The following is a 25,656-nucleotide window of genomic DNA, read 5'->3' as shown; positions in this document are numbered from 1 at the left end:
GACAAGTTGATGCTGACATTTATGAAATTCTCCCTCTTCAAGAAGCAAAGGATGAGATATTATCAAAAATGATTTATAAAAGCAGGTGTAAAAGGGAGAATTCTGGACTTCTGAATATGTGCAGTCCAAAAATATACAGACAACATTGCCCTCATGTGGAAATACAAAGAACTTGTTATTTGCACTTGTTTTCCATTCACTCAATACTTCACATGTTTAAAAAAAAATTTAAACCAAGACAGCATGTTACAGAGCAAATCATGCAAAAAAAAACTTACTCTTGTATTCTGAAATAAGGTTAAATATTGCTTGGGTGTGTCAAACCTACTACCATCATATACACAACATAAATGAACACTATTATTTTTATAACAAAAACAGAATTACCTGGAAAAACTCAGCTGGTCTGGCAGCATCGGTGGAGAAGAAAATAGTCGACGTTTCGAGTCCTCACGACCCTTCAACACAACTGAGTATAGTTAGGAGAGGGGTGAAATATAAGCTGGTTTAAGGTGGGGGGGGTGGAGAGAGAGAAGTTGAGTGGGGGGGGGTGATTGTAGGGACAAGCAAGCAGTGATAGGAGCAGATAATCTAAAGATGTCACAGACAAAAGGATCAAAGAGGTGTTGAAGGTGGTGATATTATCTAAGAAAATGTGCTAATTAAGAATGGATGGCAGGTCTCTTCTAACTACACTCAGTTCTGTTGAAGGGTCATGGGGACTCGAAACGTCGACTCTTTTCTTCTCTACCGATGCTGCCAGACCTGCTGAGTCTTTCCAGGTAATTCTGCTTTTGTTTTGGATTTCCAGCATCTGCAGTAGTTTTTTGTTTTTATACTATTATTTTTATGCCTTTATTGTCCACGTATGTTAAATGCTACATCAGTTTAAGTGTAGGTACTTGTTATACATTCCTGCCTCTCCAAGTGTAGATTAATCCTGTCCCTCAGAATTGCTTCCAATAGTTTCCCCACCACTAAGGTTAGACTGACTGGCCTGTAGGTCCCTGGTTTATCCCTTCCTCCCTTCTTGAATAACGGTACCACATTGACTGTCTCCTCCAGTCCTCTGGTACCTCTCCTGTGGCCAGAGAGGTATTGAAAATTATTGCCAGCGCCCCTGCTATCTCCTCCCTTGCCTCACTCAACAGCCTGGGATACATTTCATCCGGGCCTGGAGATTTATCTACTTTTAAGCCTGCCAGACCACTTGGAACCTCCTCCCTTTCTATGCTAATTTCTTTAATTATATCACAGTCCTTCTGCCTGATTTCCATACCCACGTCGTCCCTCTCACTTATGAACACCGACACAAAGTATTCATTTAGAACCCTACCTACGTCTTCCGGCTCCACACACAAATTACCACTATGGTCCTTAATGGGCCCTCTTTCCCTAGTTATCCTCTTACTCTTAATGTACTTGTAAAATAACTTTGTATTTTCCTTTATTTTACCTGCCAATGTTTTTTCATGCCCCCTTTTTGCTCTCCTAATTTCAAGTTCCCCCCCCAACTACACATTCTATACTCCTCTAGGGCTTCCGCTGTTTTGAGCCCTCGGCATCTGCCATAAGCCTCCCCTTTTTCTCTTTATCCAATCCTGTATATCCCTCGACATCCAGGGTTCCCTGGATTTGTTGGTCCCACCCCTTGTCTTTACTGGAATATGTTGGCCCTGTACTCACCCTATTTCCTTCTTGAATGAGTCCCGCTGCTCTGACGCAGATTTACCGAAAAGCAGCTGCTCCCAGTCCACTCTGGCCAAATCACATCTGATCTTATTAAAATCAGCCTTCCCCCAATTTAGAACTCTGATTTCTGGTCCATCCTTGTCCTTTTCCACAACAACCTTGAATCTAACGGAGTTATGAACACTATCTGCAAAATGCTCCCCCACTGATACCTCTACTGCTTGCCTGGCTTCATTCCCTAAAATTAAATCCAGGACCATCCCCTCTCTTGTGGGACCCTCTACATACTGGCTTAAAAAAGCTCTCCTGGATATATTTTAAGAATTCCGCTCCCTCTAAACCTATCACACTATGACTAACCCAATTAATGTTGGGGAAGTTGAAATCCCCCACTATTACTACCCTATTATTTTTACACTTCTCTGAAATTTGCCTACATATCTCTTCTATTTCTCTCTGACTGTTTGGGGGCCTTTAGTACACTCCCAGCAATGTGATTGCTCCTTTTTTATTTTTTAGTTCTACCCATATGGTTTCATTTGAGGAGCCTTCTAAGATGTCATCCCTCCTTACTGCTGTAATTGATTCCTTGATCAATATTGCTATATCCTCTCCTCTTTTACTTTCTTCCCTGTCTCGCCTGAAGACCCTATATCCTGGAATTTGAGCTGCCAATCCTGCCCCTCTCTCAGCCATGTCTCTGTGACAGCAATGACATCATACTTCCATCTGTTAATTTGTGCCCTCAACTCATCTGCCTTATTCGTCAGACTCCTTGCATTAAAATAAATACTATCCAACCTTGCCAAACTCCCTTGTGCCTTAACTGGCCTATAATTTTTATGCCTTCCAGACTCACTTGCTCTCTTCTAATTTTGGCTGTACATCTCCCCCTGCTGAACCTCCTCTCAGGATTTCCATCTCCCTGCCAAGTTAGTTTAAACCCTCCCCAACAGCACTAGCAAACCTCCCCGCAAGGATGTTGGTCCCATTCCGGCTCAGGTGCAACCCGTCCGCCTTGTACAGGTCCCACCGCCCCCAGAAACGGTCCCAATGTCCCAGAAATCTAAAGCCCTCCCTCCTGCACCATCTCTCCAGCCACGCATTCATCTGGACTAACCTCCTATTTCTATACTCACTAGCGCGTGGCACCGGAAGTAATCCAGAGATTACTACCTTTGAGGTCCTGTTTTTTAATCTATTTCCTAGCTCCCTAAATTCTGCTTGCAGGACCACATCCCTCTTTCTACCTATGTTGTTGGTACCAATTTGTACCATGATCTCTGTCTGTTTGCCCTCCCCCTTTAGAATGCCCTGCAGCCGTTCAGTGACATCCTTGACCCTGGCACCAGGGAGGCAACATGCCATCCTGGAGTCACATCCACAGCTGCAGAAACACCTGTCTGTTCCCCTTTCTATTGAGTCTCCTACCACTATTGCTCTTCCTCTCTTTTTCCTCCCCCCCTGTGCAGCTGAGCCACTCACAGTGCCATGAATGTGGCTGCACTCCCCAGAGGAACCGTCACTCTCACTGTTTTCCAACACAGAAAAACAGTTCTCGAGTGAGATGCACCCTGGGGATTTCCTGACTACCTGCCTGACATCTTTCTTCTGACTGATGGTCACCCATTCCCTCTCTGTCTGCGCTTCCGTAAGCTGCGGGGTGACCACGTCTAAAAACACTTTGGACCAAACCTACCATGAGCTGTCCAAATATGATAACATGAATCTACCCTAATTGAGAGATATCAGAAAATAAATTGAACACCTTCCAAAAAAGTTCCTTTATCGCATTACTTCTTTTCATACAAGCTCCTGACTTGGGGGTAAAAGCGCCATCAAATAAGCCGGGTACCAATCTCTAGTCCAGAAAGCTGTGGGTTCATTAATTATGGGCCAGACTGCATACACAAGTACAGTGTTGCCTGTGCTGTCTTTCAGATGCAATAGTAAACTCAGGTCCAGTCTGCCTTATCTGGTACTGGATCCCATGGCAATATTCAAAGAAGAGCAAGAAGTCCTTTCATGTTCTGGTCAACAATCAATTTTAACCTGATTTATTTGGTGGTGTAGGTTGGAGAACCATAATGGCAGAGGAGGGGGGCCAGCCATTCCATCGAACCCATGCCAGCTCTCTGTAGATTACCCGGCTATTCATTCATTTGCTGATTAGGATTATTATGGCTGCAGAGCAAATTTCAAAGGCCAACCCACTTGACGTGAAGAGCTTTGGGATGTCTAAGGATGTGATAAGGTGCCTGTTCATGGAAGTATTTTTCCTGATACTGGGATCTTCTTGCCAAACGGCTGCAAATTGCTTATTTTCAGATGTTATTAGCCAAGTAGAGATGCCGGAATCATTTGTACCATGTGAGCAGATACAACAGGAAATGCACACGCACTTTCTTCTTGAGAAATGATGTGTTGCCCTGGGCATACAGATCGTGTATATTAACATACCTCCCCACGGCATTTTGCATAGTGGGTCAAGAGAAACACTCTTTTGCCATCCTTGCAACTACATAAATCGTTCTCCCATGACATTTTTTCCAGTACTACTCACACATGGGCCTGAACGTTCTGCTTGGCATGCAGGTAGGGATTGGCGGGAGCAGAAATGGGTGCAACATCCTCTCCTGCCCAACACCGACTGCTGACAGTAATAATGCACTAGCTGGTCAATTAACTGCCGGCCAGTAGGAAAGGTGCTCACTGAGAGGGCCAGGGCTGTCAAGTGTGGGGGAGCAGGGTGATGTTCTTCCAACTGAGGCTGCTGTGGGCAGGGGTTTTTGAAAGGGCTGCCAGTGGTGTGGAATTGAATGCAGTTGCTGGGCCCTCTTCAGCGACAGCCAATCTCTGCAGCACAGGCAGCGTGTTGAGGGATTTGAGGCCTGATGGCCAGAGGGCAGAGCCAACCCAGAAGGGAGAAACAGTAAAAACTGGGAAATAAGAACAGGCGTGGGGTCGTGTGCAGGGGATCTGGGTGCAGCGCTGAAGAGGGTCAATGACCTTCTCTCCTCTGCAAAAGGTGAGTAAGAAAGGCACTTTGCGTTTTGAATGAGTGTATTTGGGTGGGCAAGCATTTGATGGAGCTGGAAGGTCGAACACGAGCAGCTCCAGCAACAACAGTGATCAGCGCCCAGCGAGGCTGTTTAGGACTAGGTAGGATGGCAGAAACAGCTAGAAGGGAAAAGTCTTGCAATGTGTTGGGCACATAAACCAGTGACGTTGGGGAGGAGCATGTAAACCTCAGCCATATAGAATAGGGGAGTCGTTACTGTGCCCTTGACTTCACAGGAGAAGCAGCAGCAGCACAATGCGCTGGAACACAGCCAGACAGGTGGATGCGTTCCAAATCTAGCAGCACTGGCACTGAAGGGAGGTGGACATTCTAGCGTTGACATGCAAGCAGGGGATGAGATCTGCTGGTCAAGGAGAGGCAGGGGTTTCTGAGGAGGGTGAGCGTAAAAGGGATGCACTTTCAACTGGTGGGGGAAGGGTAGGTCATGACATATGAAGGGCTCAGGGGCAGGGAGTGCAAGATTATGATGACTGGCTTTTTGATATCCTGCAACATTATATTTGTGAAGTGCGCCATGCTCGTGTGTACTCTGCAACAGCTATTTAGTCTGCAGCCTTAATGCTCATGCATACTCACTGCTGTTTTTCATCCATCAGTCAGACCAAACAGGGTTCTGGACGGTCCAGCATCGACATCAGAGGAGGAGGAGGAGGGTCCCTCAGATGCTGCCATGTCACATCCTCACCCCACCTCAACTACCGTCACCTCGGTGGGGTTGAGTGCATCCATGCAGACAGTGGCACAGACTGGGCGCAGCACATCATAACCGCCTGAACAGCTGACAGAAACAGAGAGTTCCACCGGCTCTGACTGTCAGAAAAGTGTTGGAGACCAGAAAGATTCTGAGCCCCAGGCGGACGACAAGACTCTGGAGTCATCCATCAGGGGGCAAATGCTGAATGTCCAGCGGGAGGTACATGGAGATCTGCCCTGTTCTATACAATGGAGGGAGTCCATGCAGGGTATGAACGCTGTAGTCACCCTCTGCTCTGAACCTGCGGCATCCTTCATTGAGAGATTGGCGACTCTCATGGAGGGCCAGATTCAGCAGCTCAGTCAGGGGCTTCTGGGGCTGCGTTCAGACTTGAAAGCCTACACACTGGCAGTGACTTCAGGGCATTGCCGGTGTCAGCAATGGATGAGGCACCTGGTGTCTCTGCGAGCTGCTTGTCCACCTGCGATGAGCAGGGAGGCACAGGGAAACCTCCTGTTGGCGGATGAGCAGCAGCTCTGTACGTCCAGGGACTCCTCTCAGGGCACTCATGATGATCTCAGCAGCTCCTCCGCTCCAGCATTGTCTGGAGGTACCGCGCCGACAGAGGAGTGTCCTGGCACTGTGCAGGCACGCCCCCCACCTCGCCCCTTCCCCCAGTTGGGGCCCTTACAGCCTCTTGACAATCAGAGGACGGCCACCAGGGTCTGAATCAAAAGCCTGTCTCGAATGCAGCTGCCAGGAATGGGCGAGCACTAAGACAAAGCACTCGTAAACAGGTTAATCATACCAAATACAGCAGGGCGATCATGGCTGATACATTTAGTTATGTAATTTCTGTTTTGATGTTCCCTGTCACTTTATTTAATTTAATGGATATTTCACAGTACATGTTGTTCCTGCTCTCTCACAGGCCTGGAGATTGAGAGACTGAGTTGCAGGACTCCATTAAGTAATTAAGTAATTAAGCATTAACATTTGTTATTTTTTGGAGGAGGCACAGTGCCAAGACGTTGTTAGGAGGGGTTCCTGTGGTCTTTGCAATGATGTAACTGCAGCTTTGAAATGGCATTGCATGAGGACTTTGGCAGCCTATTAGAAGTCCCTTTTGAATGAGCGCTCCCCTCGTCTCCCTGGCTTCCAAAAGCTGCTGCTCTCAACTCCTCAGCATGGCCCTGTGGCTGTCCAGGTTCATCCGTGGAGTCTGTGTTTGCTTCGTAACCGAACGTCTGTGCTTCTCCGTCCCCGTCTACCTCCTCCTCCATCTGATCTCCCTGAGAAAGAGCCAGATTATGCAGGGCACAGCACACAACAAGCGGTGCCACGTGATCCAGTACATTTTGGAACGAACCAGACTGGGTCCAGGCAACCTCATCTTGAGCAGCCCAACTGTCCCCTCGATGATGGCCCTCATGGAGGCACGACTCCTTGTTGTACCTCTCTTCAGCAGGAGTTTCAGGATGTCTGAACGGTGTCATCAGCTATCTTTTCGGAGGGCATCCTTTATCCCCCACCAGCCAGCCATCCAAACGCGCAGGGTGGGGCTGAAAAGCCTTGGAACCTGGGAGTGCCAGAGAAAATGAGTCATGGCAACTCCCAGGATACCTTCCACAAAGCTGGAGGATCCACTGCTGATGATGGCACACTAGCTAGACACCGAGTGAGTAACTCTTTACGATTCACAAAGGACCCCCGGCCTTCCTGTAGGTGCTTTGATCGCCACGGGTGCAATCAATGGTGCCCTGAATCTTTGGGAAGCCAGCAGTAGCCCCAGATCCTCTGGAATACCCTGCCTGGCTATCCTCATTGGTTTCGAAATTTATGAAGATATTCATCCTTGCATTCTTGACAAGCTTTACGCAGCGCTGTGCTACGGACTGTGACAACACAGCAGAGATTCCCCTACAGAACTCTGCAATGAAGCTGATGTGTAAAAATTTAGGGCCACAGTCACGTTCAGTGCGACAGGCAAACACAACTGGATGCAATCTCAAGGCCTATCGTTTTGTATCTGGAGGTATGGTCTTCCCTTTCCAGTTGGATTCTTCTTCTGCATTGCACCTCTGTCATGTCCAGGTGGTCAGAACTTTACCTGGCGAATTCTGCCAGCAGGGCAATGGCGCCTTCGTTGGTCCTTTCTCCTTCACTGGCCTTCAACTGCATTGCCTTATTAATTAGTTCAATTGCCCCTTTAATTGACGTCGGGTGGACTGAATGCTTTCAGACTCACTTGCCTCCTGAAAGATTGCGATATGGCGCGATGACTTCGGGAGCCCCTCCTAACTTCATCACATTTGTGAATTATTTTGTGAAGTGTTAGGAGTATCGTGCACCCGCCCACACGGTGTAAATTCAGGTCATGAACTTTAAAAGCGCAGAAACGTTTTTTTTTAAATTACCAAAGTTAAAAATAGGCTTCTAAATTACCACAGCACTGAAAAAGTTGATCTTTGTATGTGAACACATTCAGATGAGTGTACTCCTTTTAAGTGCCTGTAAAGTATTTAGCTCCACAGGTTATCAGAAAGTGCCCAGCTTGTTTCTTTTCATCTAAATGAACAGCGCTCGACTTCAGTCTATAAGATCCTATGGCAATGTAGCAAACTGAAAATAAGCATATCCTGTTGGCCATTTCTACAGATTTGAGTTGTCTGTTACAAAATTTGTTAATATTGTAAATGCAGTCATTGATAAATCAAGAGTTTGGAGGATTTCCAAAGTACACTCTTGTTTTAACCATAGAGTTGCTGCAAGTTCTTGGTCTCACCTACTGAACAATATGTTGTAGACTTGTCAAATGTAATGAAAGACACTTAACAAATATAGAGAAAAAAAGCATTAATAAGCTCCGAACAGGTTTTATTTTGGAATGACCAAGCACAAACATTTAATATCTGCCCAAACTGGTGGAGAGACACCTTTCTGTTCAAATTCAACCATTAGAACAATTTGCCATGTGTATAATTCTAGAAACCTGCTTTGTATTTGCACTGACATTTTAATTAACATTAGTGAACAAAAGAAAACATATGGAAATATTTCTTTACCTTCTGACAGTGACTTACTGCCTTAAATTATAGCCTAAAAGGTACATTTCATGTGGTGACATCACTTCAATGACATTTTGGGTATAACGGGGGAGGGGGAAATCTTACCTCGGTTCTGCCAATCTGCTACTACAGCTTTGGTCAAAAACCCTATAGGTTAGGAAAACGTCTACAGAAATCCCACGCACATGAATTGGGAGTGCTGCACACAATCCATTGTTCTCAATATTCAACATGACTTACCTAGTGTCTGTAATAAGCTTTCTCAAGTCAGCTAGACTCCAGATTAGATGCAGAATAAAGCTAAGTAAGTACTGATGTGATCTTCCCATTTCCCACCATTATGAACTTTTGAGTCAAATTTCAGATCATTCTATTGTGAACTGATGACCACTGGCAAATAGGATCGACACGACATAATTTAATTTTACAACAGGTTTTTGCAGTCAACAGAGGAGATGTGGATCAAGGTACAAAGAGTATGGTTCCCACTGCACCAGCAGGTCACTCAAGTGTGATTTTGTTCTACAATTGTATACACTGTAGCTTTCAAAAGACCTGGAAAGTGTTATCCTGATAATTCCAAGCCCACAGAGAACTCAATTTAATATGAACATTCTCCACTATAAAGACACAGAATAGTTACGTTGGAAGCACAGGCAAATGTTGATGTCAGATGTCAATGAGTTCTTAGAAAATGGAGTGTTGAATTACTGCCAACATCTCACCTGCTGTGGGAAGCAAGTTCGTACTGCGTGTTCTGTGTAGCCAAAGGATGGTCCCTCAAACACAGCTGTGGGTAACTTCAACACCTCCCTGAGGAACTGGTCAAACTTCATATACATCATTATTCCATTGGAATCCGATATCTGTGAGAAAGTATCTGTAAAACATAGTGAAAAAAAAAATAAGAGAACGGTAATAGAAAAGCTGGAGTAACAGCAAGTTACTAAATTTTAATAATGGAAACAATGATGAAATAGCACGGAGCAAGAGCAGATTCAAAGTTTGAGGCCCACGTAACTCAATTCCCTTTCAGAACTTCCATCAATGGGCAGGTGCCAATCTGAGGCTGTAACTTCAACCAGCATTGGAAGGAAAAGCCAGTGGTGTGAACATCACACTGGCAATCCTTCCCAGCAGTCAGCTACAGGCAAACTGTCAGTGGCTTGGGAATAGAGCAGGCACCAACGTTCTTGTCTGCCAGTTGTGTGAGAGAGAGGTAAAAAGCTGGGGTCCCAGCAATGATTGCTGGGGATTTACCAGGACACTGCCCAACAATTTGAATCACCCTGTCATCTCCAGTCCCCCCTCCCCCTCTACTCCCTATTAACTTCTTATCCAAGCCTCAAGATTACCCCCTGTTCTGTGTTCTTCAATTTTAGGCTGCAGGCTCTTGTATAAGTAATATCAAATGCCTTCTTGAAAATCCATGAATTTGACATCAACCGATGCTTGTCTGTCCACCTCGTCAGCTGACTCATGTCAAGCGTATATTCACGGAGCTAAACTGACTCTCTCTCTATTCAGCTTATTCCAAGTGTTCATTTACTCTGCTCCAGATAACAGATTCCAGCAACTGATCCAACATTAATATTTAAACGGAGGTACAGTTACTTGGGTTGTCTCTTTCTCCTTTTATTTGGAGCAATTATATCGCTTGTCACCCTTCAGCCATCTTCCCAAATCCAGTGAACTTTAGAAATTTTGAATCAAGCTTTCTTCCTTTTAAAATCCTCGGGTGGAAATCATCTGGGACTAGACAGTTGTCTGGCTTCAATTCCATTAATTTACCCCTGACTATTTGATGATTGAAACAAGTGTTTAATTTCCTCTCTTTTATTCTTCCATTCCTTGCATTGTATCCTCCCCTTCCACTGAGAAGAATTAATGACATGTTTTTTCTATAGAATCAGAGGAAACAACTTGTACCACCCAAACCTGCCACGAAGGGATAAACACCAGAAATGCTTTCCAATTTCAAGCATCTATTGCCTCAAGTGCCGCAATGTATTTGATTAAATATCAAGGTCAATATGTTTTAAGTATCATTTTGACTAAATGTCAATGTTTTAAAAAGCTATTTCAATTTTATTAAAACAAAATAACATCTGGAAAAATTTTGGTCAGCGTTTCTTTAACACTCCAACAAATTCTTCAAGGGCAGTAACTGCGGAGGTCTAGGAAAGGTCATTTTCCCACCCTGGCAGCCAGTGAAGGATCTGAAGAAGCAAAGCCTTTTGGGAAAAACACAAACAGATAAAGGAAAAGCTCGCATTTTAACCCACGGCTACATTCATGGAGTTTCTGTAACATCTCTCTCACTTTTTTAAGTAAGATTCACTACTTCTAACAAGCTTAAGTGCTCAGATTAGCAATGTTCCAGTTTGGATCTCTGATTTGTATGGAATTAGCTGACCTTGGCTCGGACGATAGTAGAAGCACCAAAACTGGCATCAGTGCCTCTGGGTTAGTGATGGCATGTTAAGGTTCAGCTGTGATGACTCTGCAGTCAAACAGTCGACCACCACACTCAGTTGAGGTTCATAAATCTTTAACAGCTATTTGGGCAAAGATAATCCTGCTCAAACAAGGAGCCAACGCCTCCAAGAAGATAGAAAAATTACAAAAAAAATAAAAACAAATGTACTTGGGAGCAAGAGCCTGTTTTTTACTTTTTATATATATTTCACTCATTTCACTTTATCTTTACTGCTAATTAACGCTCAAAGATTAAACATTTAAACTCACTCCCGAGAAAGAAATAGCTTAGTGGGCAAATGCATCATCTGACACAATATTGTGTCATAGGAGCCAAGAAACTCCTAGCTTTGCGGTCAGAATGCTGCACTCACATTGAGCAACACTCGCTGTGAAGTGCGCAAATATCGACTTCACATATGATGATCATCAGACTCACCTCTAAAGGCTGTTGCACTTTAATCACCTGCTAATATTTGGGTCTCCAAATTATCTTGCAAAAAGATCAGTGGCATACATAGTGGTATAACTTCATTTGTCTGCTATTTTGATTGAGGCACTGAATAATTTAAAGGTCCTACTCTCTCTCTAAGTCCACAGGTGACAACAGCGAGACAGTTCCGTGGGGTCATGTTACAGCGTGACTAAGTGCCTTCAGAAGGCCAAGTAAGAAAACCGGAAACAAAAACATATTTTCCCACATCATTCCAGCTCTGCAGTTATTGACTGATTGCAGTGTTTACAGATGAGGAACCACATGGAACACAAAAACTACAGAAGCTAACAGCACTGGAAGATTCAGCCCGACATGCCTTCATTAGCTCATTGTTACATCAACCCAAATTCATTTGACCGCATGGTCACGCCTAACCCACTGTCTCCAGTAATTTCTGAAATTTTCCAATTCTCCTTAGCTTTGATTCCTGCTCTTGATTAAAACCAAAAGTTGAAAATTTCATCTTTTAAATATGTTCATACATGAATGTCAACGTGTAAACATTTTTAAGAAATTGTTTCCCTCCTCTACCAGGGCATAAAAGCCAACTTCAGGCGGCAGCAGTTACAACAGGGTTAAATAGGAGGGCAGGAACCAGGTAAGCTGGCAATGCCAATCGCATTTCCCCCGACATTGCCTTGGTGAAATCATCCAAGCCGGTCTGTTTCATCAAGCTCAGATCTGGATTCTTAAACAGATAGTATGCGATCAAACAACATGCGGCATAACATTATTGCTGAATCCCAATTGCTGCAAAAATGAAAGCATCATGATTCGAAACTATGTTTCACAGATGCATTACCGCACGACTGCCACTAGAGAGCAAGCAAACACGGCTATGGTGCCCTCAAACGAGTTCCTGTTGAACAGGATGAAGCTGAAGTTGTCTCGAATACTCAAAAAGATACAAATCGAAGACAGGCATCCATTAGAAGCAAACTCTTCAGTGTTGTTTATTAAATATTATCAACACCAGTCACCAGGCCAGTGAACAAAAGTTTAGAAATATATACACTGGGCTGCTCACAATAGATTCTCACAGATGTAATTTCAACCCTAGCTTCAAGCATTAGTTTCACTGTTATTAATTTTGAGCTGGCAAAAAGAGAGATAGACAGGAAAAAAATAAATGTAATTTCATAGAGTTCTGAACCTAATTGATTCTGTTTCTCTAATTGTTGCAACGTGAGATTTTGGTGAATGAACTCGGGACTAATACGGAAATCCAAGATCACTGTGAAATCTTGCAAGGTCCAGAAGCCACTTTCCAAATTATTGGAGTGTTTTTTTTCCAGTAAATTATTTAGACTCCATTTAAAGCAGCTGAAAATGCTGATTTTCTCTAAGATTTTAGTGTCGGCTGTATACGTGAATTTATTACAGCACGTCAATAGTGAGGTCTCTTAATTTGTCAGGGTGTTCTGCCAATCACCCATAACTCCTGGAAGAAAATTGGTGTAAAGACAAGGAAAAAGGCAAAGACCTGGTTATGCCAAGTCTCTGCCGTTCTGGGGAATTTCCTGGCAGGGCCACGCGAGGAAAATGGCATGTTCCTGAGCCTGCTTGAGGATCCAGGGCTCCACGGTAATCAGGCCCCAAAAGTGACTCGATCCCTAAAATGAGAGCTTTCAAAGTACAAAAATGTGTGCAGGTCAACCAAGGGAAAACATATTGCCGGGAGTTGGGTTTAGAAAAATCCTCCACTTCCCTCAAAAGGCGAATCAAGTCAAAGGTTTTCATGTGTACATGGCAGGAAAGTGCCAGAGAAGGACTCAGGGTGGCGCTTTTGGTCATTAAGTATGCCTCTGACGCCACAATTGTCTAGATCCCATCCCTCAGATTCTAGGCCCCAGGACTCTCTTTTACAAAAAGACATCCAAATCCATTTGTGCAGCATCAAATTTGTATTTTTATCAATAATATCAGTTCTGAACAGTTTATTTCTATCCAAACAGAAAAGCCAAGTGAACGAATTGGTGACCAAATATATATTTCAATTATTACAACGTCACCTGGACAATCATTATCCATGTTCTCGATTATCTGAGTTAATCTTTGCAGAGCTTGAGGCCAAGAGCTTCTGACCTTGTAGGATATGGAGGAGACTTTTCTTTTAAGCAGATTGATACAACTGAGTGGCTTGCTAGGCTATTTTAGAGGGCAGTTAAGAGCCAGAGTCTGGAGTCACATGTAAGGACAGCAAATTTCCTTCCCTAAAGGACATTAGTGAACCAGATGGGTTTTTATGGTCATCGTTAAACTTATAATTCCAGACTTTTATTGATTTCAAATCTCAACATGTGCCGTGATGGGATTCGAACCCAGGTCCCAAAGCATTACACTGGGTCTCTGGATTACTAGTTCAATGACAATAACACTACGCCACCACCTCCCTTAACTCCCTCCCTAACAGCACTGTGGGTGTACCTACACCACATGGGCTGCAGCGGTTCAAGAAGGCAGCTCACCACCACCTCCTCCAGGGCGATTAAGGATGGGGGATGGATAGATAGATAGAGAGATGGATAGATAGACAGATGGAGAGATAGAGAGATAGACAGATCGATCCATCCATTCATCAGTAGGTCGATCGATCGACAGAGAGAGTCAGCAAGAGTCAAGGCACAATCAAGGAATCAAGGCCGCAGGTGAGCTGCCTTCTTGAACCGCTGCAGTTCATGTGGTGTAGGTACACCCACAGTGCTGTTAGAAAGGGAGTTCCAGGATTTTGACCCAGTGACAGTGAAGGAACAGCGATATATTTCCAAATCAAGATGGTGAGTGGCTTGGGGGGGAACTTCTAGGTGGTGGTGTTCCCATGTATCTGCTGCCCTTGTCCTTCTAGGTGGTAGCAGTCGTGGGTTTGGAAGGTGCTGTCTAAGGGGAGTTCCTGCAGTGCATCTTGTAGATGGTACACACTGCTGCCACTGTGCGTTGGTGGTGGACGGAGTGAATATTTGTGGAAGGGGTGCCAGTCAACAGGGGCAGTCAAAGGATTGATAGACATTGAGCCATGTACAAAGACTAATGACTGGGGAAGCACATCAGAATATCAGTAGGTGTTGAGGTTGGTTCAAGATAGCAGTGCCCATTGCACTGGAAAACAAGGGGATTAGCAAGTGACAAAACTCAGCAAGGAAAGCTTTTCCTAAAAATTCCAATTCCTTCAGATCTGAAATCATTAAATGAAGATGACTAGCAGAGAATAAAAGTGCTGGGACTAACAAAATACATTTTTAGACAAGTACTGCATAAAAGTAACCTGAATACTGCACCGTGGAACTGCGGTTATTTTGCCATTATTTATTGCCCATTTTTTCTTGTGGGTGGGTGGTGAGAGGAAGCTCTTCACCATTATACCAGATAGTGGAGATAACGACCATCTGGACAAAGGCAATGCATCATATTGAATGATAATAAATCTGGGAAAACACATAATGTTTGGCATCTTCATCATCCACAATGATGGACAGTTGGTACTGTAATGGGGAGGAATTTTGCTGATACATTATCAGAATTGCTAAATAATTGAGAATTTTCAAATGCTCATCCTACACACATGACAACATGAATGAAATAAGAATACAAATAAATGTAACTTAATCTTTTTTGGGTAATGTGGTTGATTAATGTTAGAAAGACCCTGAAGTTAGTCAGATTCACATTAAGGCAATGGGCGGAATTTTTCATGCCCCTTGGCATTGGGCGGCATGGCGGGCATGAGCAGACAATGTGGCAGGAAGGCCGAAAATCGGTTTCACAATGTCATGAAACAAGTTTGCGATCATCCACCCCCCCGCCCATCAATGGGGGCCACCTTTCCCACCACCGGGCATCAGGGACATCATCTTAATATATCTGGGCACGTTGGCACGATCGCACACCGACGTGTTTCACAACTGAACATATGCGACGTGCACCTGGTGAGCTGCACTTCACTCAGGATTTCCAGGTTTGTTTGCCCACCTTGCATCGGGCAGCACTCGCGCTCATCAGTATCAGGCTTCACATCACGTTTAGAGGGGCTCAAGGGCAGATCTCTACTTACGTGACCAGCCGTAAGGTGGGGGTGGTTTTTTCAACAGCTGCAGGGCTAGGGCTTGTTTGGGAAAGGGGAAGAAGTGGCCTCAGGCAAGGGAAGAGGCTGCAGGGCGAGGGCTGCACTGGGGAAAGGGTGTGAGAGAGACACGTGTTGATCTATGCAAGTGGCCTCAAGGGGGTGAGGGCAGAGGAGGGAATCTCCAGAGAGGATGAGGTCAGATGGAGATGTGACGGTGTGTGAGAGAAAGCGAGCGGTGATGTCCCTTGAGCTGGCAGTGAGATGCCAGGGAATGTGCGGTAGGCTTGGGAGTGTGTGAGTTTCGAGTGATGAGATGGGTGCCTTACCCTGGCGGCACGGATGAGATCACTCATCCTCTTTTGGCACTGGATGGCCAACCACTTCTGTGCAGCTTTGACACTGACCACCTCCCAAGCCAGAATGGTGACACTGTTGTGCCTGCTGCGGCCAGAGCAGGGGTAGAGGGCATCGCGGCGGGCTCCAGAAGGTGTCCCAGGGATGCATCACTGAATCGGGGTGGGGGGGGGGTGGCTGCAGTCCTCTTGCCTTTCGGGGCCACGTCTTCTGTGCAGCAGTCGGGGGCTGGAAGCACTGAGAGGTGTGCGGGCGGCTGCACTTTAAATATGGCGCCTGGTGTGAGGAAGCAGCGAGGTGACGGTGTGGTGGGAAAATGACAGCCCACCCGCCATTGAAGTGGCGCGTTTCCCGGGAATGCATGACGAACGAGGCGGGATTGGGACGATATCGTACAAAAACCTGCCACTGTGGCTGGTGGGCAAAACATTCTTCTTCCTGCCCACTACCGCACTTACAGCGAATCTGGGACCATTCGCCCAGTGTGTCTTGCAAGACTTGGTCATGTCAAACATCTGGTGGATAAGTAGGAGGTAGATAATCACTGTGCAAAAACTGTAAGAAAGACAACTTACATCAAAAAAAAAATACAGCAATAGTTGAGTATTTTTTTATGGATGGATTCGTCTCAATATTTCTGAAATTATGAGGATCTGTTTCATTCAACAGAGAGTAGTGGTGAATGACTGTTTTTCAGACGAGAGGAAGGCGTGCAGTGGGATTTCCTAGGGATCGTATTAAGACTGCTGCTTTTCCAGGGTGTACAGGGCGCAATTTCAAAATGCGCAGATTACATAAAGTTTGGTAGTCTGGTGAACTGGCAGGAGGATATGGATAGACTTTAAGAGGGTATGGACAGGCTGCAGGTAAAATTTAATGCAGAAAAGTGGGCAGTAGTACATTTGAAAATCGAGGGCAGGTAATATATAAACCAAAAGGTGCGATTTGAAAGGTGTGCAGGAACAGTAAGGCCTGGGGCTATATGTGCACAGATTATTGAAGGTGGCAGGGCAGGTTGAGACAGTGGTTAAAAAGGCATACGGGATCTAGGACTTTATAAAGAGAGGCACAGTTTACAACGTGTTCAAAATCATCAGGGGTTTAGACAGAGAGAAGCTATTCCCATTGATAGAGGGTCAAAAGCCAGGGAACAGCAACATGAGGTGAATGGCAAAAGAAGCAACAGCGCATGAGGAAGTCTTTCTTATGCAGCGAGTGGTTAAGATCTGGAATGCACTGCCTGAGAGTGTATTGGAGGCAGATTCAATTGGGGCTTTCAAAAGTTATTTAATAGCACCTTAAGGGGCCAATTTGCAGTGTTCCAAGGAAAGGATGGGGAGTGGGACTCGCTGAGTTGCTCTTGCAAAACAACCAGCAATGGGACGGCCAACCACATGGCCTCCTCCTGTGCTACAACCATTCTTTGTTTCTATAGCTGTCCAGCTTAATTAGCTTGGTAACTAGCTGCAGCCTAGTTGAGAGACTAGGTCATAGATCTCTCTTAGCACGTTGACAATATCTCACTCATAAATGTAAAATCTAAATAGTCAGCTGGGAGAAACAATGATGCGAGGGTGTAGTAGTTTCGAAAATATTATAAAAGATTTGAGGACAAAGTAAAAGGTTTCGCTCAAAAATTCGTGAGCATTAAAAATTAACATTTCTACAAGCTGAAATGCAGCAAAAGTCTTCAGAGGTTAGAGCAAAAGCTTTGGGTGATGTGCAAACAAATTCAGAGGACATGTGAACTGAACCAGTGAGATATCTACTTTGCAATTTCCCATGCCAGCCATTCCACGGCCTTTGAGTGGAACTGCAATTAGGCCCAATTTAGGGAGAGTTTTGTGCTTCAGATCTCTGCCACCAAACACACTGCAGAGATTCTCCATAGTCATGTCACACAGAACTTATAAAGCCAACATACAGACAAAATCCACATGTGTGCACAATGCTCTGACAATGGAGCGAATCAGGCCAATCACAAAACAAACCGACTGAAATCGACACTGCCCTTCACTATACTCCCAACTGCAGATGTTTTCAGGCCATCTGTGGCTAGGAATCTTTCCAAGGGTTTTCTTTCCACCATCCATACAGAGCTGCCTTGCACGATAAATACAAATCCGGGAAAATAGTCCCTTAAGACTTTCATGCAGGTTAGGGATTTAATTTCTAAATATAAACAAGTTATTTTAGTTTATTTTCCCTCAACATGGCAATTTTATTTTAGATGAAAACAATAGGTACAGATTGCACACGCAGATATTAGAAGCCGAACAAGATCAGTTAAACCTCCAATAGGAAGCTGGCAGAGGCCATATTAAACGATAACAATTCCCTGATTAATCCATCATACTTCTAAACAATCCAATTCTTTTTCCAAGAACCAAGCAGAAAATATATCTCCACGTGTAGCGCTCATGTTCTGCATTGTACTGATAAAGAGTAACACTGCATATATTTTAACAGCTAATGCACTCAGTGTGATGAGTTAGTTAAAACACACAAATGTGTCCCTCCATGAAGTGTACACTTTCTGGGCTCCCACAGCAGCTCAGACCAGTAATTAGTTGCGCCAGAGACCAAGAAGGTCTCTGTACCTTGCACCTCAATGCCCAACAATCAGGCCATAAAAACCCATCCGGAATTCACACTCCTGATTACTATTCAATGACTCCTGCTTTAAGCGTGCATGTACTGACATTGGCTGAGAGCAGGATTGAACTGGACTCTTTTAGCTCCCCCACGAATAAAAACATGCAAGCCCTCACTGTCTCAGCAGCCACTCGAGCAAGGAGAGCACCCAGCCCATGTCGAACCAAACTTCAACCAGTGAGAGGGACAGAAAGAGCAGAGCGGAGAAGAGTGCAATCGTAAATAAACTTACACCGCAGTTTGTCCAGGATCTTTCCTCCACACATTGTTGCCAGCATAGCTTTAACTGAGAATACTGTCAACTTTCCATGACCCTCACTGTAAAAGAAAACTGAATTAATTAGTGTTACATATCAGGAATTGGAGCAACATTAACTGAACGTACATGCCAACAACATTAAAGGTCTCCTCGCACATGAGAGTTCTGTTCATGTATTTTCTACTGCAATGCAATTTCAATAATCCATTCCACTTTTTATTGAAAGAATATGAATACAACATTGTAAAATAAATCTTAAAACACTTTTCCCATTCCAGGAAGAGCACAAAAGGGAATTTAGAAATCACCATAATAAGAGCAAAATAATGCAGATGCTGGAAATTATTTTTTTTTTCCCCCACGTGATGCCCAGCTCATCACAGTGGAAGAATGCAGTACACACGGCAGAATAAATATGTGAAGAATAGTCACCTGGTCTCGCCATCTCCTCTGAGCCCAGGGAATCTGGATCCCCGCACTTAAATTTAAAGCTGTGGTGAAATTAGCGGCACATAGCTTCACCAAATTAAGGAGAGCAGATTAGTCAACGCCCCCCAACCCACCTCCAGTAAATCTGGAAGTGGGGCGTGATTGAGATGGGTTTAATGATTTTTGTAATTTTAAGTCCCCCATCACCACACCTCCTGGAGTTTAAAATCCCCACTTAATGTCTATAAAGCCCACATTTCTCTAAGACTTCAATACTGCTCCATGTCTAAGGAGGCTCTGCTGACTTTCATGGACAGAACACAGGAAAGTGCCAGTTATGAATCAGTTGGCTCCTTCCTCATTTCCTGCTTCCAAACTCTATCTCCACTGCAATATTTCTGGTCTCTCACTATTCTATTGTACTCCTGTGAACTTTCCAAATATACCACTTACACCATCTCCCTACACCATGTTGAAATAAAGGCTCACTTGTCATGAAACTAAGATTTTTCATATCACGTTTTTCATCATATTATTGTAGGCTGATGGGTGTGAGTGTGGGTGGTTCTATGTGACTGATTCAATTATACTAGAGGCGCTTAGACTACAAGATTGGAATTATAAAATGTAGGCGTAACAAAGCTTTTGAAATGGAGATGGATAAACTAGGATGAGGCCCCACAGGTAGGGTGTGAACGAAATCTGCATTTTTAGATAAGTGAAAGTGTTGTTTGATTTTCAAAGGGATGATGTAATGTTTACAACTGACAAGACAAGTGAGGCAAAGCAATACATTTATTTTTCAAGTAAGTGCTGACCAAAATAATGGCATGAAAGATATTTATATTATGGGAAAAGTATGTTTCCAAAGACATGTAGAACAATGGGATTTTACATATTAAAGAGAGAGAAACATATATAAAGATGGATGGAAGGCTATGTGGGAGAGTGCCATGTAAAATCTTGAAAGATACACCATGTGAAACAGACTTGGAAAAAGGCCTCTCTGAACCACTAAGTGCTGCTTCAATAACTAAAGTTGTGTTAAAAAGCCTTTGGAACTCCACTGTCAAGTTGGTGCTGTGGTAGCCTTGCTGGATTGACTTTATAAATTTAAAATCTATTTTGGACTGCTGCCTTAAAGGAGGGGGTGCAGTTGGAAGTCAGGTTAACTAGAATTTTGGGATTTGTTATAATATCAAGTAACTGTAATCTTATGTATGTATTTGAATTCTTTTATTTTGTTAATACATGTTTTAATTTAATTTTTAAAGTCGCTATAAAGGTGTTAGTGGACTCATTACTTCTGAATTCAATGCAAAATTCTTCTTGCAATAAACACACAAATTGCAAAACCATTGTGATAGCGTGGCCAAGTTTCCCTGGTGGATTTGGACCACCTGGGACACATCACCTGCCACATCATAACAAAACTGGGGGGGGGCTCATCCAGAATTCTTTTAAATTCCTTGATTGGCTGGGAGTTGGTGAATCTTAAATGCTACGAGTACGAGAAGAATATTGAACTCGGGAGTTGGTGTTGAGGGATGTTAAAGGCGTGAGACTGCAAATATGGCTTTGTCCAAGCTAAGGCTTTTCAGGGAGTAGAAGGCATAACTCTGATTGGTTTACAAAAAGTAACTAAGGTCAAGTTAACAGAATTGGCGGATAAATTGCAGTTCGGTTTAACCACAGGGGCAAAGAAAGCAGACATAATTGAAGTAATAACACAGCATTTGAAATTGGAAGGGATACCTGAAGCTAGTGAGTCAGCTGAATTGGCTAAGGTTCATTTCCAAATGAAAAAACTTGAGTTGGAGGCGAAAGGTAGAGACAAGATTTGCAGCTCTTGGAGAAGTAATTCTTCCGGAAGAAGTTAAATATTCGATTTGGTAGTGAGAACTCATGTGGAGGAACGGAGGGTTTAAACGGCTAGGCAAGCAGCAGAGGTTGCTGATGATTATGAGCTAGTTCATAGATCTAAACCTTTTATTTGTCCTTTTAAATCAGAGAGGGATAGAAGTGGTCAAGGAAGAGGAGGAGCAGTTGGAAATTTTCAGGAAGTTTCTTTTCAGACCAAAAAAGGAAGGTGCTGAGGATAGAAGTAATACTCGTAAACTGAGGTGCTTTCATTGTAATAAGGTGGGGCACATGAATTCAATGTATTGAAGGCTACAGGGAAAACCCATTGCAGTAATTGGATAGAAGAAAAGCTTTGGAAATAAAAGTTCTGGGTTCTGAGCTCCAGAATCAGGAGAAGTCAGTGGGTTGTGTACAGGTGAAGCAGGAAGAATCAGTGATAGGCAAAGAAGTAGGAATGTGCTCACAATTTACCCAAGGGAGTGCTGAAGGGCAGGTTACAGAAATGTTTAAAGATTTTCTATGTGAAGGGAAAGTTTTTGCATGTGTACAGGGTGGAGCAGGCAAAGATATTAAAATTTTAAAGGATACAGGGGCTATTCAATCCTTAATGTTATGGGATAGTGCTATTTGTTGTCCAGAGGGAGTGTTGCAGGAAAGAGTAGTAATAAAGTGGAATTCGTGGAGACATTAAACCTATTTCATTGTGGAAGGTAAATTTAAAAAGTAAGTTGAAAACAGGTGAGGTGATTGTTGGAGTAGTGGAAAAAATGCCTATTACAGGGGTTCAATCTATTTTAGATAATGATAGAGCTGGGTCACAGATATTGGTGACACCTACTGTGGTTGAGCAGCCTATGGAGGCATATTCAACAGAGATGTTGCAGGGAGAACATCCTGGGTTGTTTCCAGATTGTGTAATAATGAGATCACAACTCACAGGTTGAAACAGGGAGAGGAGGAGTTTGAAAGGCAAGGAAAAGATGCTAATATTCAATTAGCTGGATAAAAGCAAAAAAACTGCGGATGCTGGAAATCCAAAACAAAAATAAAAATACCTGGAAAAACTCAGCAGGTCTGACAGCATCTGTGGAGAGGAACACAGTTAACGTTTCGAGTCCGTATGACTCTTCAACAGAACTAAGGAAAAATAGAAGAGAGGTGAAATATAAGCTGGTTTCAGGGGGGGGTGGGACAAGTAGAGCTGGATAGAGGGCCAGTGATAGGTGGAGATAACCAAAAGATGTCATAAACAAAAGGACAAAGAGGTGTTGAAGTTGGTGATATTATCTAAAGGAATGTGCTAATTAAGGGTAGAAAGCAGGACAAGCAAGGTACAGATAGCCCCAGTCGGGGTGGGGTGGGGGGAAGGGATCGAAATAGGCTAAAAGGTAGAGATAAAACAATGGATGGAAATACATTTAAAAATAATGGAAATAGGTAGGAAAAGAAAAATCTATATAAATTAATGGAAAAAAGGGGGATCGGAAAGGGGGTGGGGATGGAGGAGAGAGTTCAAGATCTAAAATTGTTGAACTCAATATTCAGTCCGGAAGGCTGTAAAGTGCCTAATTGGAAGATGAGGTGCTGTTCCTCCAGTTTGCGTTGAGCTTCACTGGAACATTGCAGCAGGCCAAGGACGGACATGTGGGCATGTGCTATACCATCTGGATACAGGTATGAGATATTGAGAAAGCTCATGAAATTAAAATAGTGGGACTTGTGGAAATTAGGAAAACACAAGCGAAAATACAAAAACATTTTTACTGGTCTGGATTGCATAAGGATGTAGTCAAATTCTGTAGAACATGTCACACATGTCAGGTGACAGGAAAACCTCAAGCAGTAATTAAACTGGCACCTCTATAGTTCCAATTCAAGCATTTGAGGAACTTTTTTACCAGGGTCCCGATTAATTGTGTAGGGCCCCTCCCTAAGCCTAAAAGTGGAAATCAAGACTTGCTGACAATTATGGATGTGTCTACTGGGTTTCCAGAGTGATACCTTTACAAAGTATTACAGCAAAGAGAATTGTAAGAAATTTAATCAACTATTCTACGAGGTACGGGCTACTGAAAGAAATACAGTCGGATCAGGGTTCGGAGTTCAAGTCACAGCTGTTTAAGGAAGTAATGAGCCGCATGGGGAAAAGCGGTTTAAGTCATCATCTTATCATCCTGAATCACAAGGTGCTTTAGAGAAATGGCATCAAACTTTGAAAACTATGATGAGGGCTTATAGTCAAGACTGTCCACAGGATTGGGATGGGGGAATTCCATTCTTGTTATTTGCTACTAGGGATGCTCCTAATGAATCCACAGGATTTAGTCCTTTTGAATTAGTCTATGATCATGAAGTAAGGGGAGCACTCAAGTTGATTCAGGAGAAGTTAGTGGATCAGAATTTGGAAATTAATCTCCTGGATTAGGCGACAAACTTCAGGAGAAAGATTGAACAGAGCAAGTAAGTCAGCTAAAGGACATTTAAAGGTATCACAGCAGGTGGCAAAGGCAAAGGCCGATAAGAGAGCCACAGTTCATAGTTTTGTTGCTGGAAGAAAAGTGTTACTTTTATTACCAGTATTGCGTGAACCATTAAAGGCAAGGTTTAGTGGACCTTACAGGATTGAGAAGAAACTGAGTGAAGTAAATTATTTAATACATACTCCAGATAGAAAAAAGAAGCAACAGATGTGTCATGTAAATATGCTTAAAAGGTACTTTGACAGGGAAGCTAGTCAAAAGGAGGTATTCGTGGTGGTAGATAAAGAGAAAGAGGTGGAAATGAAAGATTCTGAAATTGATTTTTCTCGAATCAAACTGGACAATGAGGGGGTGCTTCAAAATTTAAATGTAATATTGAGTTACCTTCCAGACAAGTGAGAAAGTGATTTGGAGAAGCTACTGCAGTCGCACAAAGCTATTGTGGGAATAAACGGGGGAGGATAAACCTAGGCACACATGATGTAGATATGGGTGATTCAGTTTCAATAAGGCAACATCCTTATAGATTGAACCCAATAAAACTACAGCAAGTACAAATTCATGCTTCAATATGACATCACTGAGTCTAGTTGCAGTAACTTGAGTTTACCTATTGTGATGGTTATGAAGCTGGATGGAACACAAAGGGCAGAATTTTCTGCCTGTCGGGCGGGCGGGCCTGACCTAATCTCCGGTGGGCGGGGAGCTGATCCCCGCCGGAGAAGCGGGCCCCACCGCCATTTTACATGGGCGGACCAATTAAGGCCCGCCCAGCGTGATGTCCGGCGAGAGGCGCTATGCACTCCCTGTACGGGCGGGGGGATTCCCTAAAAGCGAGTGCGCGCTCTTTCGCGCATACACACGAAAGAGCGCACATCTCCCTGAGGCTAAGTGCAGCCTCAGGGAGATCGCTTCCACTTTGAAAAAGATTAAAAATAGAAAAAAAAATTCCCTAACATGTCCCCCTCATGTGATAATGCCACATGAGATGGGACATGTTCATAAGTTACACTATAACTTGATTAAACTTTTTAGAACTCTGCATGAAACTTCATCCCGCCTGTGGATGAGGTTTCATGTCTTTTCTATTCCCCGCCGGGGCTCCTGGCCTGCCCGCTAACCTTAAGGTTGGACAGGCAGGTCCTTTAATTGCTTAAATGATCCTGTCAATGGCCTCAATTGGCCATTGACAGGTCGGCGGGCCCGCAGCTGATTTTGCTACACCCCCCGCCTTCCTGAAAATTTAAATGGGGCGCGGTGACGTCTGGAGTTCCGCCCGACGTCATCCTGCGTCATTTTACGCGTCGGCGAGCGGGTCCCGCCCCCTGCTCACCGACGGCAAAATTCAGCCCAAAGACTGTGTGTAGATTATCGAAAATTAAACGCAGTGACAAAAGTGGATTCATATCCTATTCCACGGTTGGAAGATTGTATTGAGAAAGTGGGACAATCAAAGTTTATCAGAAAGATGGACTTGCTGAGAGGATATTGGCAAGTGCTGTTATTGGAGACAGCAAAAGAGATATTGGCTTTGTGACACCAGATGAGCTGTATCAGTTTAAAGTTAAGCCATTTGGTATGAAGAACACACCAGCAACATTTCAAAGACTGACAAAGTAATTGCTGAACAATTGTGCTGTTTATATCTACGACTTGATGGTTTTCAGTCAAATGTGGGAAGAGCATTTGCAACATCTGAAAGAACCATTTGATTGACTGCGAGAAGCTAATTTGGTGGTGAACTTGGCTAAGAGTGAATTTGCAAAAAACGCAAATTACATATTTAAGCCGTACCATTGGGTGTGGTAAGGTGGCTCCGAGTGATGGGGAGTAAAAGCGATCATGAATTTCCCAGTGTCTACAGCAAAACGAGAAGTTTTGAGATTGTTGGGCATGAGTGGGTTTTACCGGAAGTTAGTACCAAATTTTAAAGCAGTGTGGTTGCTCCATTGACTAAACTACTAAAAAAAAAACAAGAAGTTTCAATGGACACAGGAGTGTCAGGATGCATTTGACAGTTTAAAAATTGCATTGACCACGACACCG

At 43.7% G+C, this 25,656-nt stretch overlaps 1 protein-coding gene across 6 annotated transcripts in view; it reads right to left on the bottom strand.

Annotated features, from left to right (window-relative positions):
* dtnba (dystrobrevin, beta a) overlaps positions 1-25,656 on the bottom strand; it is a 461,468-nt gene that overhangs the window by 313,503 nt on the left and 122,309 nt on the right. For all 6 annotated transcript variants that reach the window (XM_078541481.1, XM_078541476.1, XM_078541482.1 and 3 more), the window contains exons 5-6: positions 18,812-18,897; positions 9,262-9,416 (exon numbers count right to left, since the gene is read on the bottom strand). In XM_078541481.1, the coding sequence (XP_078397607.1) occupies positions 9,262-9,416; positions 18,812-18,897 (241 nt within the window). The remainder of the gene's footprint in view (positions 1-9,261; positions 9,417-18,811; positions 18,898-25,656) is intronic.

Source organism: Cetorhinus maximus, chromosome 5, assembly GCF_964194155.1.
Source record: "Cetorhinus maximus chromosome 5, sCetMax3.hap1.1, whole genome shotgun sequence".
In the NCBI taxonomy this organism is placed as follows: domain Eukaryota; kingdom Metazoa; phylum Chordata; class Chondrichthyes; order Lamniformes; family Cetorhinidae; genus Cetorhinus; species Cetorhinus maximus.
The sequence above is the reverse complement of the archived record's forward strand: the minus strand, read 5'-3'. Positions and strand labels throughout refer to the sequence as shown.